The sequence below is a fragment of the Cardiocondyla obscurior genome, linkage group LG09 (assembly GCF_019399895.1).
Source record: "Cardiocondyla obscurior isolate alpha-2009 linkage group LG09, Cobs3.1, whole genome shotgun sequence".
Taxonomy (NCBI): Eukaryota; Metazoa; Arthropoda; class Insecta; order Hymenoptera; family Formicidae; genus Cardiocondyla; species Cardiocondyla obscurior.
In genome coordinates this window covers 3,524,551-3,542,741 of record NC_091872.1, presented here as the reverse complement: position 1 = coordinate 3,542,741, position 18,191 = coordinate 3,524,551, and the positions used below count along the sequence as shown (strand labels likewise).

At 32.9% G+C, this 18,191-nt stretch overlaps 3 protein-coding genes across 3 annotated transcripts; 1 reads left to right on the top strand and 2 right to left on the bottom strand.

Annotated features, from left to right (window-relative positions):
- Nucleotides 1–122: 122 nt before the first annotated feature.
- LOC139105707 (putative serine protease K12H4.7) lies at nt 123–2,827 on the bottom strand. Its single transcript, XM_070661961.1, has 9 exons — nt 2,678–2,827; nt 2,354–2,601; nt 2,082–2,263; nt 1,766–2,001; nt 1,564–1,699; nt 1,168–1,484; nt 948–1,086; nt 711–880; nt 123–631 (listed from the first exon to the last, which is right to left on the bottom strand). Exons 2-9 carry the CDS (start codon nt 2,555–2,557, stop codon nt 522–524), a joined length of 1,494 nt encoding a protein of 497 aa, XP_070518062.1. The 5' UTR covers nt 2,558–2,601; nt 2,678–2,827; the 3' UTR covers nt 123–521.
- Nucleotides 2,828–3,189: 362 nt separating this feature from the next.
- Nucleotides 3,190–7,658, top strand: LOC139105704 (solute carrier family 53 member 1). Its single transcript, XM_070661958.1, has 10 exons — nt 3,190–3,655; nt 3,762–3,861; nt 4,106–4,259; nt 4,342–4,586; nt 4,751–5,012; nt 5,079–5,446; nt 5,531–5,873; nt 5,958–6,127; nt 6,195–6,328; nt 6,410–7,658. Exons 2-10 carry the CDS (start codon nt 3,793–3,795, stop codon nt 6,669–6,671), a joined length of 2,007 nt encoding a protein of 668 aa, XP_070518059.1. The 5' UTR covers nt 3,190–3,655; nt 3,762–3,792; the 3' UTR covers nt 6,672–7,658.
- Nucleotides 7,659–7,742: 84 nt separating this feature from the next.
- On the bottom strand, nt 7,743–17,830 carry LOC139105698 (fatty acid synthase-like). Its single transcript, XM_070661945.1, has 18 exons — nt 17,782–17,830; nt 17,272–17,500; nt 16,602–17,020; nt 16,184–16,477; nt 15,872–16,088; nt 15,622–15,782; nt 15,183–15,500; nt 14,528–15,033; nt 14,053–14,360; nt 13,574–13,972; nt 12,340–13,355; nt 11,790–12,025; nt 10,875–11,583; nt 9,806–10,640; nt 9,150–9,625; nt 8,769–9,023; nt 8,436–8,690; nt 7,743–8,348 (listed from the first exon to the last, which is right to left on the bottom strand). Exons 2-18 carry the CDS (start codon nt 17,465–17,467, stop codon nt 8,169–8,171), a joined length of 6,780 nt encoding a protein of 2,259 aa, XP_070518046.1. The 5' UTR covers nt 17,468–17,500; nt 17,782–17,830; the 3' UTR covers nt 7,743–8,168.
- Nucleotides 17,831–18,191: the final 361 nt, after the last annotated feature.

Here is an 18,191-nt window from a genome sequence, read left to right as displayed (position 1 = left end):
TATATTAATTATTTCTCAAATAATTCTATCAAGCTCATTGAAATTGATAAGATATTGATTTAAGAAATAACGTAACTGTTAAAACAATAGGTTTTTGTTGACTGAGATAATCACATTCAAAGTGACTGTACATGCGTTTCCGTGATTTTATTTATCGTAATAAATTACAATAGTGCCATTTGGGGCAAACTTGTAATTTTATAATTTGCAATTTTGTCACTCAAACATGGTACATAACAGATACTAGCGCATTCATAAATTATATATATGTATATGTATATCATTAGATTTAATTTCACATTTATATGAAATTAGAATAAATATATTTATATTGAATACATAAATATATATAAATGTTCTTTTATTTTGCATGAAAAAAAAAGTAATAAAAAAAAGATACCCCGTAAAAAAAACCTTTTAAAAATATTTGAAATGTTAAAAACTAGAGTAATATAGAAAATTGGCATTTTTAAATAATATGTATACTTAGATTACAATTTGTTCGTACAACACCACATCGCTCAATTTTGTAGCCATTGTTTGATTAGACCTTTTATTTGTAATCTGGCTTTCTTAAGTTGAGGCATATCACGTTCAGATGGAGGATACATGTTTGCACAATGTGCAGTGCCTTTAAATAAAATAAATAATGCATTTTATGAATTGGTTAATAATTGGATGTCTATTAGTATGTAGTACATTTATTTTACCTTTAATATAAATAGCAGGCGTTTGTGGATTAGAAGATGATACAATGCCAAGCATATGCCAAGGATCTATAGAACCATGTACAAATACTATATTTGTCGCTTGTAAATTAAATGCGCCATACAAAATATTTGTTCGTGTGACGGCAGTTTCCAGTAAATGTGCACCATATCTGCAAAAGAGTTAATGTTATTTATGTATAAACGCATAAATAATGCATAATTTAAATAAAAATAAACCTAGGTCCGAAAATATCGATGCATTGCTGTACAAAAAATTTCAATGGGAAATTATTTCCATTTCCAAACACATTGGGCTTTTTACTAGAGGTTTGATAGAATCCGAACTCTGTACAAGTCTGATACATCCATTGACGTCCTGAAAGTATCATTAGTGATTTGCTATTAAATAGTAATAAAGTAATTTTTATCTTAATATAAATTTAAATATATAACTAACCTCCTTCTGCTTGCTCACTAGCCCACGTAACATTTCGTAGCTCATGAATCATTTTATCGTATCTATAATCTAAGCATTTCTCCTTGGTAGCATTCAATATCATATTATTTACGTAAGCAAGTCTATCAATAGATTTTCCTATTTTTTCATCCGTTAATATATCACATACAGTCTCAATAGTAATATTAGCGGTTTGAGAGCTTTGGCGATTATCTTTATTGTATTGTACAATGTCAGCAAAATTACTTGCTAACGATTCATATAAATTGGAAATATCTATTTTCTTTGTGTGCCCAGGATCAATTGGATCGCATAAACTGTAAAATATAACTGTTAACAAAAAGTACAAGTATGTACATCACTGACAAATGCCTTACACCTTGACAATGTACTCACTTGAATTTTTTCTGTATTTGTAATTGACCATTAATGTGGTGTAACAATATATCAATTTGTGAATTGGCCTCTTGAATTGTGTTAATACACTTCTCAGAATAACCTTCCAAAGCTTTTGTGACAACTACATAATAGTCTACAATACAAAAATATTTATACACACTCATTGTTAAAATTATACCAATTATAATTATTACAATACCATCAAAATCAAGGCGTGCTGCCACTGGTCCACTTGAAGATACAGCTCCATGTACCAAGTGAGGATATTTAACACGCATCCAAGCAGCTAGAGATCCACCATATGATCCTCCAAATACAATCCATTTTGTATTACTTGAAAATTTATATCCAATATTAGCAGACTCAATAAAGAATGCCAAGTCTGCTAATGCCTGTTCTGAACTTAAATACATTAAGTTCTTTATACTAAGATCCCTATAAATAATTTTGCAACATGTTATATACATTATTCTTAACTTTTTTTTTTTTTTTGCATTTATACATGTTCTACTTACGCAGTGGGATGACTTTTCCCATAAAAACGGTGCTCTAAATAAAAACACATTGCTCCAAATTCTTTGGCATTTTCTATCCATTCTCCTTCTACCATCCATTTTGCATTTGCTATTCCTTCAGCACCAATCATCAAAAATATTGGGCCATTGAGTTTATAGAAATCAGAATTAACAAAGTATCTCTGTAAATAAAATAATATAAGCAACAAAACTCAAATTTCTTTTTCTAAATAAAATATAATGCAAATAATCAAAATTATGCTTTGTAATACCTGTTTCCAAACCCTAGTATCAGTTGGATTAAAATGATCCAAATACTGTGTGAACCACTGTTCCTCTGGAAGTGAAATTGTTTGAGAAGACAAAACTGGTTCTCCTACATTGCCACCTTTAGCTCGACCTCTCATAAAATTACGCCATGCTATACTATTATTCAGAATGCTCAATAAAATAGATAGAAGTAATAGAATCTGCATTGTAATTATTATTATCGTTTTTTTTACGTTTCAGCAGAAATACTCTGTAAAAAAATTAAAATGTATATACAATAAAATTTAAAAAACAATAATTCTTTGTTAAGAATAATCTTATCTTACACTTTTCCGTTTAGGTTAAGAACCTCTTTGTCTACCTCTTGCGTTCACGTGCTCTTGGCTTATACTAAACGATAAACAGGACAAACTTCTTTTTGTAGCAATGAACGGCGTATTCGTGTAACCCGTGTAGGTAATACGATATTGTAGATTAAATCTATTACCCTTCGGAATTTAGCGTAAGCCGCGTACTTCGAGGTTTACGGTTTGTATGCATCGGGGCGCCACATGGTTTCTGTCGTAAAAACTCTGGCATCTGTTCTTATTATTGTTCATTATTGTCTATCTGTGTCTGTCATTCCGTTATGTTCGTGTGAAAGAATTTGTTAATACTCATTACGTACACTCTACTTTATAGTCGTTTTGAAAATCGTTTTGGAAAAGAGTTTTTTTTTAATTTGATTTATCTAAACGTAACGCAAATAGTATATAAATTGAATTTTTGTAGATATCACGATATGCAATCGTGATCATATCTTTTGTGATACTTAAACAAACTTGCCGTCAAATCTATTGGTATAAAATAGTTGGCTTATTGCAGTCTTTGATACGTCGTTGATAATGATAAAAGACTTTACGAACGAGCGTGTCGTCATGACATCAGCCTCGTGAGCTGTCCCGTGAGCTGCCTTATGACCACGTGTGACGAATCGATATATGACGAGCATTGTCGCGGTACGTTCTGCTCGCGTAAGTGAAAATATATCGCGTGTGCTTCCGAGAAGTACGCTTGGTAGACATAATTAGCAGTTCAATTAATGGCACGCGCGATAACGCGGCACGAAAGGATTAGGTCCTTCCGTCGGCCGCGAACTCCATTCGTTGCGGCGAATGCTAAATAGTTTTTATCTCAGCGGCCGGTTAAATATTTATTGTCGCGCCAAACAGCGGCGGACGAGACGTTTGATCGGCCGCCGCCGACAAAGTTCCAATAGCTATAAATGCTGTGTATAACCTCGTTGAGGATTCAGACGAGCTCGGGTGAGTATAGAAATCGCATTTCCGAAATGTCGCTTACTTCTACTAATAGTATTTTTTATTTGATATTGTTTGCTTTCAACTGTTATTACTTGGATTCTTCTTGTAGATTAGCACGATTACACTGTGCATAAGACAACATGAAGTTTGCGGAGCATCTGTCGGCCCACATTACTCCTGAGTGGCGCAAGCAGTATATTAGCTATGAGGTGCAACATTAAGTATAAATATTTCAACATTTATGCTATACGAATGCATGGATAATATAAAATTTGTTTATTTTTTTCCGGATTAACTGCGTATTTTTTTTTTTTTTTTTTTTTTTTAATTGAAATTTGTACAGCTTGTTTAATTATAAAAAATAAATTTACACAGTGGGATTGTAATAAATGTTGAATTATAAATATCATTATGCATGTAGTATTTTTAAGCTTTATACCTCTGATTTTGTAGGAAATGAAAGCAATGCTTTACACAGCTGTGGAAGAAGCGCCCTCAGATGAGAGTGTAGAGCCTGAAGTAATATCACGCCACTTTGCATCGTTTGATGAAGTATTTTTTACGTTTTGTGATCGCGAGTTGAAAAAAATTAATACATTTTATTCAGGTGAGAGATTATTCCAGTATTAAAATTGTTTATCTTGTAGTTATCTTGGGATCATTTACAATTTATTTTCTGTTTATCACAGAAAAATTAGCGGAAGCTACACGGAAATATGCGGCTTTACAAAGTGAGCTGAAAACTGCAGTGGAGTTGCAACAGGGAAGCGGGAAAAATAAAGGAAAAGCCAGTGTAAAGCCACCTTTACCCATCAGGAAGCTAAGAGATTTGAAACTTGCGTTTTCAGAGTTTTATCTTTCCTTAATTCTTCTTCAAAACTATCAGAATCTTAATCATACTGGATTTCGAAAAATTCTGAAAAAACACGACAAGGTATTATTTTATTATAGTTTCATTGTGTTTTCTTAATTTTCACTCGCTAATTATATGTTTGTGTAATTTTTGAAATTGTAATTACTGTGTATATTATTTATGACGTAATATCTGTGTTTTCTGTTTGTTCTAAATACAAACCATTGATTATTCTTAATTTTCAGTTACTGTCAGTTGATGCTGGTTCAAAATGGAGAGTCGAATGTGTAGAAACGTCACACTTTTATACTTCCAAAGATATAGACAAATTGATCCAGGAAACGGAAACCTCGGTGACGAACGATCTCGAAGGAGGCGATCGGCAACGAGCTATGAAACGTCTTCGAGTACCACCTCTTGGCGAACATCAGAGTCCATGGACCACTTTCAAAGTTGGCTTATTCTCTGGGAGCTTTATCGTTCTATCTATCGCAGTTGTTCTTTCAGGTATTGTATTATTTATCTGTTATAAATTATGATTTTGCAATTGTGATAAAATAATATTTTTTTCAGCCGTCTTTCACGATAGCGGCGAGAATCTTAAAATCGCATTTAGATTATATCGAGGTCCCTTTCTTATTATTGAGTTCTTATTTCTTATCGGAATTAATGTTTATGGATGGAGATCTTCTGGTGTCAATCACGTTTTGATATTCGAACTGGACCCGCGAAATCATCTTTCAGAGCAGCATCTTATGGAATTAGCTGCAGTTTTAGGAGTCGTTTGGACACTTAGCTTATTAAGTTTCTTATACAGTGCCAGCCTAAGCATTCCACCATATGTGAATCCATTAGCACTGGTCTGCATCATGGTAGTCTTTCTGTTAAATCCAGTTAAAATGTTTCGTCATGAAGCTCGTTTCTGGCTGTTGAAAATCATAGTGAGTATAGTTCATTTAATATCTTTTTTGTCATATGAAAATTTGAAATTGAATGTTTGAATATAGCATTTTATTTTATTTTAGGGACGTATTTTAATATCGCCATTTGCCTATGTCAACTTTGCTGATTTCTGGTTGGCAGACCAGTTCAACAGTTTAGCAACCGCGTTCTTGGACTTTCATTTTTTCATATGCTTCTATATTACAAACGGCAATTGGTTGGAGGCGAGCAATACTTCGCAATGTATGTCTGGCTCTCTTGTTATCAGACCTATTGTGAATTGCTTACCGGCATGGTTTCGATTTGCGCAGTGTGTTCGTAGATATCGAGATTCTAAAGAGGCTTTTCCACATTTAGTAAATGCCGGAAAATATTCTACAACGTTTCTTGTTGTTGCTGCCAATACTTTATATGCTTATCATACAGGTATATTGAATTATTTGAACTAAAAATGTGGTTTTACAAATAATTTTTAACGATTTAAAAATAACAAAAAAATGGTTTTTTTAGTGGAATATACTAATCGATGGGAGAATCCGTGGTTGTGGCTGTGGGTGTGTAGTTGTCTTATTAACTCGATATATTCATACACATGGGATCTTAAAATGGATTGGGGCCTTCTAGATAGCAACGCCGGTGAAAATCGTTTTTTACGTGAAGAAGTGGTTTACTCGGCATCTGTAAGTATAACAATAAATGACAATGTTCATTTGTCAAAGAAAATATAATATATTACGTATGTTTTAGTGGTTCTATTATTTCGCCATAATAGAAGATTTTGTACTGCGATTTATATGGGTTGCGAGTTTTGTACTCGTTGAGTTCGGATATATCTCTGGTGATTTAATGACTTCTATAATAGCACCTCTCGAGGTTTTTAGGTAAGTGTATTTTTAGATAGTACTTAATTTTAGTTTTAAAGTTTTGAATATCTTTTTTAATTTATTGTAATTATTGCTTAGACGATTTGTTTGGAATTTTTTCCGTTTGGAGAACGAACATTTGAATAATTGCGGTAAATTCCGTGCCGTACGTGATATTTCGATAGCACCAATAGAGAGCTCCGATCAGACGCAAATTTTACGTATGATGGACGACGAGAACGGTGTACTTAACAGGGGTAAACGTAAAGGTGGAGGTAAAAAGCAGACTAATACAAAGGAGGAAAAACGAGCCTTACTTAAAGAAGAAACTATAGATGTGGATATATCAAGTGCTAGCTGAATGTACAATGCAAGATTATTATACGATTAATTTCTGCAATATTGGAAGCCTCCAAAACTTCTGGTTTTTAGAGGAAATAATTTGTACAATTTTGTAAATGATACATATCAACTTCATTAGAAGGTAAATAATTCACATATGTTTTTTAGTTAATAATTATAAAATTAAAATCGTTATAGTGCCTTTTCGCGCTTTTCTTACATAAAATACTTCAATAAATTATAAAAATCTATAATATAGCCTGCACCAAGAGTCTTCCAAGACAAAAGCGATATATAGCTTAAATAAACAATTACGAATTTTATAGCTTCTAGATATAGATATATAAAATGTAACGTCATATATGAAGCGTGTGCTTTTTACATGCAAGCCTACAAATTATTAATAATTAAGACCATTTTTTTCATTTAGCTGTTATTGTATACTATGACTATTAGGGATATTACTACTAACATTTTTTTCTACAATTACTATTTTTTAAATAATAGATAATGCCATAAGGAAATATGAATATAATAGAAAAAAAGGAAGTATTAATACAAAATAGTCTGATTACTACGCTCATAACATAAGTAATACTATATATGTATTAATACTGAAGAGGCTATTGTTAATGTGCTTTTTTTATACATATTGAACAAAGTTATTGTATATTATATACATATATATTTATATTGGCTTATGTACGTGTATATATTTATGTAGTCACACACGTTTTACAGTAGGAAGATGAGTAGATGTTGAAATATGTAAATGACCAACATTTTGCGTTATTTATAAAGTAGTTTGTATATAAAATAGGATCAAGATTAAGAAATTATTTCATATACAAATATTGTAATATAGTTTTTTTATTATATTAGTTTTGAAGAAGCATCTACAATATACATTTTTTTTGTAATAAGAATAATTTAATATTATCAGTTATTATATATTTAAACGTAAAACATCTGCTCAACCAAATAATAAATAATTACTGTTGTTCTATATATTGTTTCAAATTATGTTGACTATACCCTTTTTATATTATATATATATATACCTGTATCTATTATTAATTAATAAACAAATTAATAATATATTAATATATTGCATTAACATATAAAGTGTCCAAAATAAAATGTTAAATTGTACAACTGTAGGTAGGGAATTAGAGACGAAATTAGAATGGGAAACGAAAAGTTCTGTATGGGTTTATAAAATTCGTGACCATTGTTGGGAAAAAAATTAAAATGTTTAGGCGTAAGACGCCGTTGTGCGTCTAAAACTGTATAAAGTTTTAGGTATTAGATGGTACTTTAATAAAATTGTGATAATTTTTCATAAATCTTTTCCTGTACAATCAGTTAGGAAGTCACAAATGTTAAGAATGTAAATGTTACTTACTTTTGTACTCTGAAAATACCGAAAAATATGGCGAAAATAAAAATAATATTATAATGACAAAATGCATTCTTCGAAACTATTCTAATTCCAATATAGTCATATTTCTGCAGTTTAAACTCTTAAACGTTCTGACTTTTCGTATTCAAATGGTTGATATTCCGATAAAAGGTTTTTGGATACTTTAGAATTGAGCAATGATTCTCCGTTAATCGCTGCCATTACCTTGTCGCTGTCTAATATCGTAAAATGATTACCTTCGATGTAATGTACGTCTACTTTAGCTCGCGTAATCTGAAAGTTTTTATATTGTTATTAAATGTCGATTACGGCAATTTAAGTTTCAAATTTATAAAAAAAAAATACACAGAAGCATAATACCTTGTGTAAACCATAATCTTCATCGGCTATATTAATTAATTGTGTTGTTGGTTTCAAAAGTGTTATAGGCGATCGTATCCATTCTAACGATGACGTATCATATTTTTGGAGAGCAACGAAATGCTGATAAGTAATTGTACAGAATAATTTCCCACTTTCAATGGAAGACTTTGATAATTTGTCTTTAGGAACTTGCGAAAGAAAGATATCGACTTTCTCATCCCAAGTCGTACACTTCTCAAGTTCCAAAAGTAGCTAGAAAAAGAAAATAAATAAGATATTAATAAAAAGATACAGTCGTCAAGTATTGTAGCTGTTAGTAGTAAAATTTACTTTTCCACTTAAAGCCGATTGTATATTATCCATGATTGCAAGCAAGACATTATTTTGAAGTTCTTCTTCTGTAGCAGATGGAAGAAAATGCTCCATTAACTTTTTCAAAAAGTCAGGAGCACCGTCAATCAGTACTACTCGTCCGTTCAAACCTCGTTTTTCCAACTGTTTTGTTAATGCGAGGGTAATTAATGCACCGTACGAATATCCGACTAAGGCAAAACCATTTTGTTCTTTCGCTTTTGGTAAAATGTACTGAAAGTGAAAACAAAATGTAAGTATGTGAGTTTGGCACGGTTAAATATTTTTTAATTCAATGAAAATTTTTGTTAAAAGAAATATCGAATAAATATGTCATTTTATTTTTTATACATTACTTACTGGTAAAAGATAATCAACGTATTCCGATATCGACATAATGCCAGCTTTTGTTATTCCATATTGAAGAACTGTCGCGTTAGCTCTAATTTTCGATGCCAGTGGATTAAATATCTGTGCGCAACCCTTCAGGTCTGGTACTAGGAACACGTTAATCATATGCGGATCTCTTCTAGTTTCTAATTCCACACATGTCTCAGTGGACAAATTACTGTTGTCCGATACAAACCGAATGAACAAATGAATACCAGTTAATCCGCCTGTTGGTTCACTCGCATGCTTATTCTCTGGTTTTCGTTTTGAGTCCTTATCGTGCATTTGTACTAGTTTGGTGAAGTTCAGAGTGCGAATATCTTGTGCAGTGAGAAAGATATCGTACTCACGTTCCAGTGTTTGCTTAATTTCTACGGCCATCATCGAATCCATGCCGAGTTCGGCTAATGGAGTTTGTTGAGCCACAGTTTTCAGATCTTTAACACCTGCAAAAGATATATTTTTTAAAAACAGTAAGTTTTATTTATAAAAATTGCATTAATATTGAGTTGTGTAAAGCACATTATTTTTTAATTCTTCTTTTTACATTTTTTTCTAAGAGATTATTTTAAAATAATAATATTTTAAAATAATAATATTTTAAAATAATTCTAAAATAATTTTACCTAATATATTCGCCACAGCCTCCACAACGTTGGCAGCTCCATAAGCTCCTACACGTTTCTCTGCTACCACCATACTAGATACTATTGGACAATTTTGCAACAAAAAGTGCTCCAGTTTTTCAAGACAAGAAGATATCCTTTGCTGCAAGGTACCACCAATAACGAGCTCCTTGTTATTGTCTTGCCAGTCGGCTACAAGGCCAACTTCGCCTATCGCGCCCCATTGAATAGCTAGTCCTGGTAGACCATCCGCTACTCTACGCTCGCAAATTCTCTCCATTATGGAGTTACCCATACCATAATTCGTCTGTCCAGCGTTTCCTCTACCACAAGAAACCGAGGAAAAAACTACGAAATGTTGAAGTTTTGGACACAAGCTTCTAGATAACTCATCCAGCATTTTCGTGGTTCGAGCTTTCGCTTTAAAAGATTCCTCGAACGATTCTGGCGTTTGATTCTTGCAAATGCTGTCCTTTAGCACCACGGCGAGATTAAATATCGCATCTACTGAGCCCTGTTTCTCCGCAGAGTTAAGTATAAATTCGCAATCTTTGCGATTCGAAGCATCTGCGCCCGAGATAATAAGCACGTTCACACCATAAGATTTCCATCGGTCGAGTTTCATGTGCTGATAACCGTTCTTTATTCCTGTTCTTGATGTTAATACTACATTTTTTGCTCCTCGAATTATTAGCCAGTCAGCTAATTCCAATCCAAAACCACCTAAACCACCCAAGATGAGGTAAGTTTTGTTACTGTCACAGTAATATCGAGGCTGAGCAAGAACAGGTTTTTTTTCAAGAAGTTCCTTTTCATCGAAAATTTTTATAATAACCTACCAAAGACATATAATATAATCTTATTAGTTTTTTCGGCTTCTCTCATTTGAATTTGACAGATTTTAATTTTATAAAAATATAAAATTTGTTTAAAGCTCAGAAGCTAATTTTAATATTGCAAAAAAAAAAAAAATTAATAGCAATTAATCGCGTGTAATTATAATATACAATATTTATAATAAACAAAATTTGAATAAAATATTATAGATTGCTATAAAATTATTTTTTACCTTTCCTATGTGTTTTCCAGCTGCCATATATCTGAAAGCAGTTTCCACTTCGTCTTTTTTAAAAACTTTTCTAGTAAGCGGTTTGATAGCTCCACATTTTAATTTTTCCCTTATAACATTGCTTAGTACTACCTTATCTCCTGCATAGTCTTTTCCGGAATAAGTTACTGATAAATTGTCAACCATAACTCCGTAGAAATCAATTCCTTTTAAAAAGGCCATCAATCCCAAAGGATTATTCGCTACAAAATCAAATTTGCCGATTTCCAGAAAACGACCTCCTTGCGCCAAGCAACGAATCGACGCTTGAAGTTTCTCTTCAGCCAACGAATTTAAAACGATATCCACCCCTTTACCATTTGTTTGCTGAAGAATCATCTGTTCAAAGCTGGTATCGCGCGAATGGCCAATATGATCTTCCGGAATTGACGGAAAGGTTTCACGAATAAACTTTCGTTTTTCGGGCGTTCCTACAGTAGTGAACACTTCACAACCTTCGTAAAGGGCAAGATGTATCGCCGCTTGGCCTATACCGCCAGTGCCACAATGAATAAGTATTTTTTCACCTTTTTTCACCTTGCCACGCATGTATAAAGCAAAGCAGCACGTTGCGTACACGCATGGAGCGGTGGCTGCATCTTCCAACGACCAAGTGTCAGGTACCGTCCAGTACAACAGTTTATCAGGCAAAAGAATATTCGATATACACCTAAATAAGTATAAACATATTAATTACACAAATTTAAAAATACTAAAATATCTTAGAAAATCTAAAATTATATTTTAAAAAGACATTTTATTATAATATTGCAATAATAAAGTATAAAAATATATTTTTAATTATTTTATTATATTTAATAAATATTTAAAAAATATTAAAAAAAAAAAAATAAAAATAATTAAAATATATATTACTGTTGGTTGACAATTCCCATTACACGACGACCATTCGCTTCGACACCTGCATATTCTATGCCAATGTTGCAGTCAACAAATCGATTAAACTTTGAGACGTTATTTAAAATGAGTTTTCCTGTACTCAACATGATATCCTTAAAGTTGAGTGGCGCGTATGCTACATAAACCTGATCTTCGTCATTGGAACGTATATTTCCTTCAACCCAACGAAACGAACTTAAATCGCCAAATGCCTATTGTTCACAAATATAAAAAAATTATATTATATATATATCCATGTATAATTGTGTACACGGATCACCTGATTTAGCGTTCGGCGGTACGCTAATCTCTCCGATCTGAGGCGACGGTGGCATACGTGCGCTAGCGCGTCACGCTTCACACAATGAAGCGTGTACGTGTGCCGTGGAGCGCCGAGGAGATCGAGAGGACGGGGGAAAATGTAGTGGGGCGCGATTTGATGCTCCATCCTTTAGTGAAACGCGTGATGAAGACCGCATCGCCGCAGACCAGAGAGACCAGCATAGGTTAAAGGTATGGTTATTACCATTTGAGTGACATATGCATGACGGACAAGTTTCGGCTGTAAACTCGACAGCAATAAATGTCTGTAGGAGCCCCATATTTTTCCTGGCCTTAATACATTGATTGGCAAATCTAATTGAAGTTGTTCTGAATATAACGGATTTTGTAATGAAAATTTAGGAGCTTCGGTATCTTGTATCAATATGCTTCTAATTACTTCTCCGCCTGGCTCTTTTCTTAAACAGTTCACAAAGCCTAGTAAACCATTTTCCAAGTCTCCCTCGCTGACGAGTATTATCCTCATTTTGTCATCAATCCTATCTTCCGCATTCATTAACGAATTCAATTTCTCGAGCCAAGTAAACTCGTCGTTGTTAATATAGATAATGTCCGTTTTTCTACACAACTGTGCTTTCTTTTTTAAAAGAATCAAAGTCTCTTCGCCAGTATTCTTTTCTAAAATCACATCTAAATTATATTTCGATGCTGTCGAAATCTTTTTAGACGATTTTTCTCGAGTCAATATAAAACCATCATTTTTCAATTTTAGCAGAATTTGGTTTAATTGATGTTTCTTATTTATTGAGAGTAGTTCGACGCCAACCGCAAATAGAATATTCTCTTCTTTCGATACGTTATTTATATCTTTGGCAGTAACATTTGGAAATAAATTATCATTGAAACGGTTAAATGGTGCTGACAAATATACCTTTGCCTGAATCAAGGGTAAGTCACCCAGAATTTCAGTAATTATGGGTGATGCTAATTTAGTCTCCGTTATATTGTCGGAATCGTGGATCAACTCGATGGTGTTTACATGAATAGTTTGATAATATTCAAGCGCGATCTGTATGGACAAACTAATCGCTTCTTTTAGAGATACTTGCGCACCGTCGCGATGAGCCACGAATTTATATTCTTCGAGAACTGGGTCTCCGGCTGGCAAACGACGAGGTATACCCATGGCTTTGACATTACAGATTTCAACTCCTCCTGACACTATTGTGTCCAAATATTTGTTCACATACACAGCAATCTCTACAATAAAAAATATTAACATAATTAATTATATCAAACTTATCTAATAATAAATGTATAAGAAATATAAATAATTAATATAAGTAGTTTTTAAAACAATTTTTTATTACGTAAAATATGTTCCTGAATAAAAAAAATTTAACTAATCTTTTTATATTATATTTTTATAGTAAAATTTGTGAAATACATTTGCAAAGTTAAAGGATAAGTAAACTTACGTCTATCTTTTGGATTTAAGTTTCGGATTTCCTGTTGATGAAGTTTAGTATCGATCACAATTTTCCGTATTTTCGTAGGTACGAATAATTTTCGCGTATCTAGTTCGAGAATTAATATTTGTAACATATTGTCGAGAAACATTGCCCAGTTACCCATCCAACCAATATGTCCTTTTCTTCCTGATTTAGTTGCGCTTTTTAAAGAACGAAACGCGCCAGAATATTGATAGCCTCGTAATTTTAATTCTTTATAAATATCCTTGGTATTCATCACCTCTTCTTCGTCATCTTCTGGTACAAACTCAGGGAGTATCTTTTCTTGCACAGGATTCGTCACAATTCGAATAATTCCAGTCACAACAGCTGTATCATTTTCCGTTACTTCGAATCTTCCACTGTCTGCAAAAATAATTACCACGATTAATTTAATACTATAATTAAGAGGAGCATATATAAATGTTTAAAAGCATTAAGGAAACCTTTTTGAACCATTACTCGTAACTCAAGATCGCCGTTTTTCGGCATATGAGTAGCACGAATAAAGCTGATATCTTCAAAGACGACCGATAGCTCTGAGTACATGTTTTCAGATCCTTCTAACATACCCATAGTTTGCCATACTAAAATAAGATATGCAGTGGCAGGTATCAAATTCTTTCCATCGATAACATGACCACTAATATATTCAGTTTCTTCGTTCTCTAACGACAAAGCAATTATTCTCTCGCTGGTATAAAGTGTTTGTGTCTTATATGACACTGTGAACCAATCGTCAGAATGATTCCATCTTAACAGAAATCAAATCATTAATTTCAGTTTATTATCCTAATCTTTCAATGAATCTCATTAGAATTTCCAAAATAGTTTTTACGAAACTATATCTTATTTTTTTTTTAATTGATAATTCGTAAAAATAAAATTACCGAAACATTTAAATGATTTTTACAAGCTTACCTAATAGAAGGCGAAATCATCGGCGTACCGCGACTAACAGGATATTCAACAGACGGATAGAGGCTCGCAATATTTGGTTGTAGCCCCGCATTGTAGAGCTTGCCAATTGCTTGTAGCAAGACCTCAACATTGTCTCTGTAACCACTTTGGGTGAGCGCGATATTTGTGACTTCCGAACCGAGGGATTGTCTTAAAATCTCCTGTAAAATACCATGGGGCGCAATCTCAATAGTCACAGCGTTCTTCGGAATCATTCGTGCCGTTTCCTCAAATAGTACAGGACTTAGAAGATTGTTGGTGTGATATTCGGCAGATGACAATTTCGCAGACGCGATCGACCACTTATTGCGCGGTACAGATGTGCTCACCCATTTCGAACTACGCGGTTTTGGTTCAGGGATTATTTTCTTTAAATAAGATAAAAGTTTCGATCCAACAGGCGCAACGTAACGACTGTGATAAGGTATATTGCTGCATGGCACTTCTTTGACGAAGATTTGTTTAGCCTAGTTAGATAAACTTAGTTAAAATAATATTTTAAATAATACACAATTATTTTAAGATTATTTTATATCGTTAAAATTTCAAATTTGTATTAATATATTTAATATTTAAATAATATAACAGCTTTATTAAAAAAAAAAAAAAAATAGACCTGTAGTTGGGCAAGTAACTCCTTCATTGAATCAGCAGGTCCACTAATAATGCTACTATCAGAAGAATTATGACAAGCCACGTCGATATCAGACGGGCAGATATCTTTAACGTCATTGTAACCAAGACTGACCACTGCCATTAAACCGTAAATTACTTCAGTTTCAATAAACGCTAAACCTTTCAAATAAGCTGATAGAATCGTTTGTTCAGCGGTAAAGCATTCATCTGCGTAAGCGCAACCAAGTTCTCCGGTAGAGTGACCAATTATATTATTCGGCACGATGCCAATTGATTTAATAAGATCGACTAAACCAATCTGTAAAACTCATACTGTATTAGAATACGATAAAAAATTAATGCGATTAAAATATTAATATATATTATATTATTCGTATGCATATACATATATAATATTTATAAAATTATGTGTAACTCACTTGAACTGCTGCGATACCCACGAATAAATGCAAAATATTGTCGAAAATAGTTTTGTCTTTGCTTGTCACTATATTAATGATATCTACCCCACGCGGTTGTAGAACCGCATCGCATTTTTTAATAGCTTCGGCAAAGACAGGAAATTTCATTAGATCAGCACCTATTTGAAATTAATAAAACAAATAAAAAAAGTATTAAAGTAAAATACAATTATTTTTATTTTTATACAGGCATTAACGTAATAAATACCCATGCCAGGCCATTGCGATCCTATGCCAGAAAACACGAACCAAATCGGTCTGGGTGTTTCTAAATAATTTTCTATTTCTTTTATGGTACACTCCGAATTCTCCGAACCAACTATCGTAAATCCTCGATACAAATGATCTAGGATATTTTCAGAATAAACGCTGTGTATCAGGTTAATATATTCAATGTCTACATTCAATGCCGAATGCTTTTCAATCTATAAAAAATTAAAATTTCAGCGATCAGATTCGACTGAATTTAAATTCGAAGAGCTTAGCACACCTTTATTATTTTTTAACTGTTTTTACTTACATCATCTAAAAATACTTTAACAGATTCCTCCGTACGTCCAGATACTGTTACGAGTCTCGGTAAATTATCAGATGGTGCTCCATTCTTGATTTTATTTTTTGGATTATGTTTTAATATAAGATGGCAATTGACACCTCCGAAACCGAAAGAACTAATACCCGCGTAACCACCATTCCATGGTGTTGGCTCAGTGACAACTTTGAGCTTACCATCTATGATAGCTTTTGAGCTTTCTTGTGGCCGAGTGTAATGCAAATTAGGCGGAATTATTCCAGTTTCCATTGCTATTATTAGCTAAAATAAATAATAACAATTAATTTAATTAAAATTTATTATTTGTCATTTCTAAAGTTTTAAAAGGCTTAATGTAAATTCGATATTTTGATAAATTCAATATTAAAAAAAAAAAAAAAAATACTTTTGCAACTTGAGTCAGGCCGCTACCACCTTCGGAATGTCCCAAGTTTGATTTAACAGATCCGATTAACAAAGGGTCAGTTCTCTTTTTGCATATAGATGTCTCAATCGCAGAAATTTCTTCGGGATCGCCAACTGTAGTACCTGTACCATGGCATTCCAAATATGATAGATTATTCGGCGATAAGTTGCAATGATCGTAGCACTCCTGTAATAACTGGCTCTGCATCTTGCTTGATGGGAATGTGATGCCCTGCTCCTTAAAACCATCACAGTTTGATCTACCGTAAACCAATGTGCCATAAATCCTTTTCGCGTTCTTCGCTTTCTGCAGATATACAACTGAAATCGCTTCACTGCGAGCATAGCCATTCGCATTTACGTCAAAAACTTTGCTACGGCCATCGGGCGACAAAATTCCTGGAATTATTACAAGCTATATGAAAATAATTGTCTATTATATCCTCAATTCTTTATTTCAGATTCTCTTGAAAAGCCGCGAATATAAATTAACAAGAGTCCCAATCTTTTCTCAATTTATCTTTATATATTTTTTTTAACATATCTTTTAACATGTTAAAATATCAACAAATTTTATTAAAATTTTTTTTCTATTTTAAACAAATTTTGTTTCTATTTTTTACAACATAATTGAGAATAAAAGATCATACCAAGACGAGAAAATTGTAGTGACATGTAGGGATGAAGGCACAATTGTGATCCTCCCACGAGAGCATTATCGCATCGATCATTTATTAAGGACTGATAAGCACACTCCAATGCGACTAAGCTCGAGTTACAGGCCGAGTCCAAACAGTGAGATGGTCCAGTTAGTCCCAGATAATAAGAAATTCTATTCGCCTGCATGTTTTTGTAATAAGCAAGTCCAAAATGAGTTTCCTAATCAAAATAAAAATCTGTTCGTCAAAATAGCACATATTTCACAATATCTTTAATTGCTAGAATTTTCGTCCCTTCTATTTATTCTATTCTATTTATCCTACGTTTAATAATAAGCAAATAAATTTTTTTCATTTCGAGCAATGTTATAAATGTGTTACAAAAGCTTCGAAGAAATTTCTTATCGACATTTTTTCCTGCACTTAAATTTAACTTAACAATTTTTAACTTTTTTTTTTAACTCATTTTATTGTTAAGTAAATCTATCGTTAATAACGTACCTTTGGTTTGTCAAAAAACCAATTTACTTCAGATTCCGAGCAGCATGTGCCCACGAAAACGCCAGTTCGCGATCCTCGCAATTGCTTTGGATTAATTCCAGCATCAATGACGGCCTCATAAGCACGTTCCAATAACAATCTACTCATCGGATCCATCATATGGGCCTCATAACAAGGAATGTGAAAAAACTGCGCGTCGAATTTTCTAACGCCATAAATTTTTCCTGTACGCTGAGGGATATCCGGATGATCTGTTGGTATTTAAAAAGAACACAAAAAATTATTATGTCAATTTTAATATATCAAGAGACACTTTTTTACTTTAATACTTTTTAAAGAAAATTTCTTAAATTGCTCTGATCTATTAATTACCTAATTTCCATCGGCGATCATCATCCGAAATCACATCA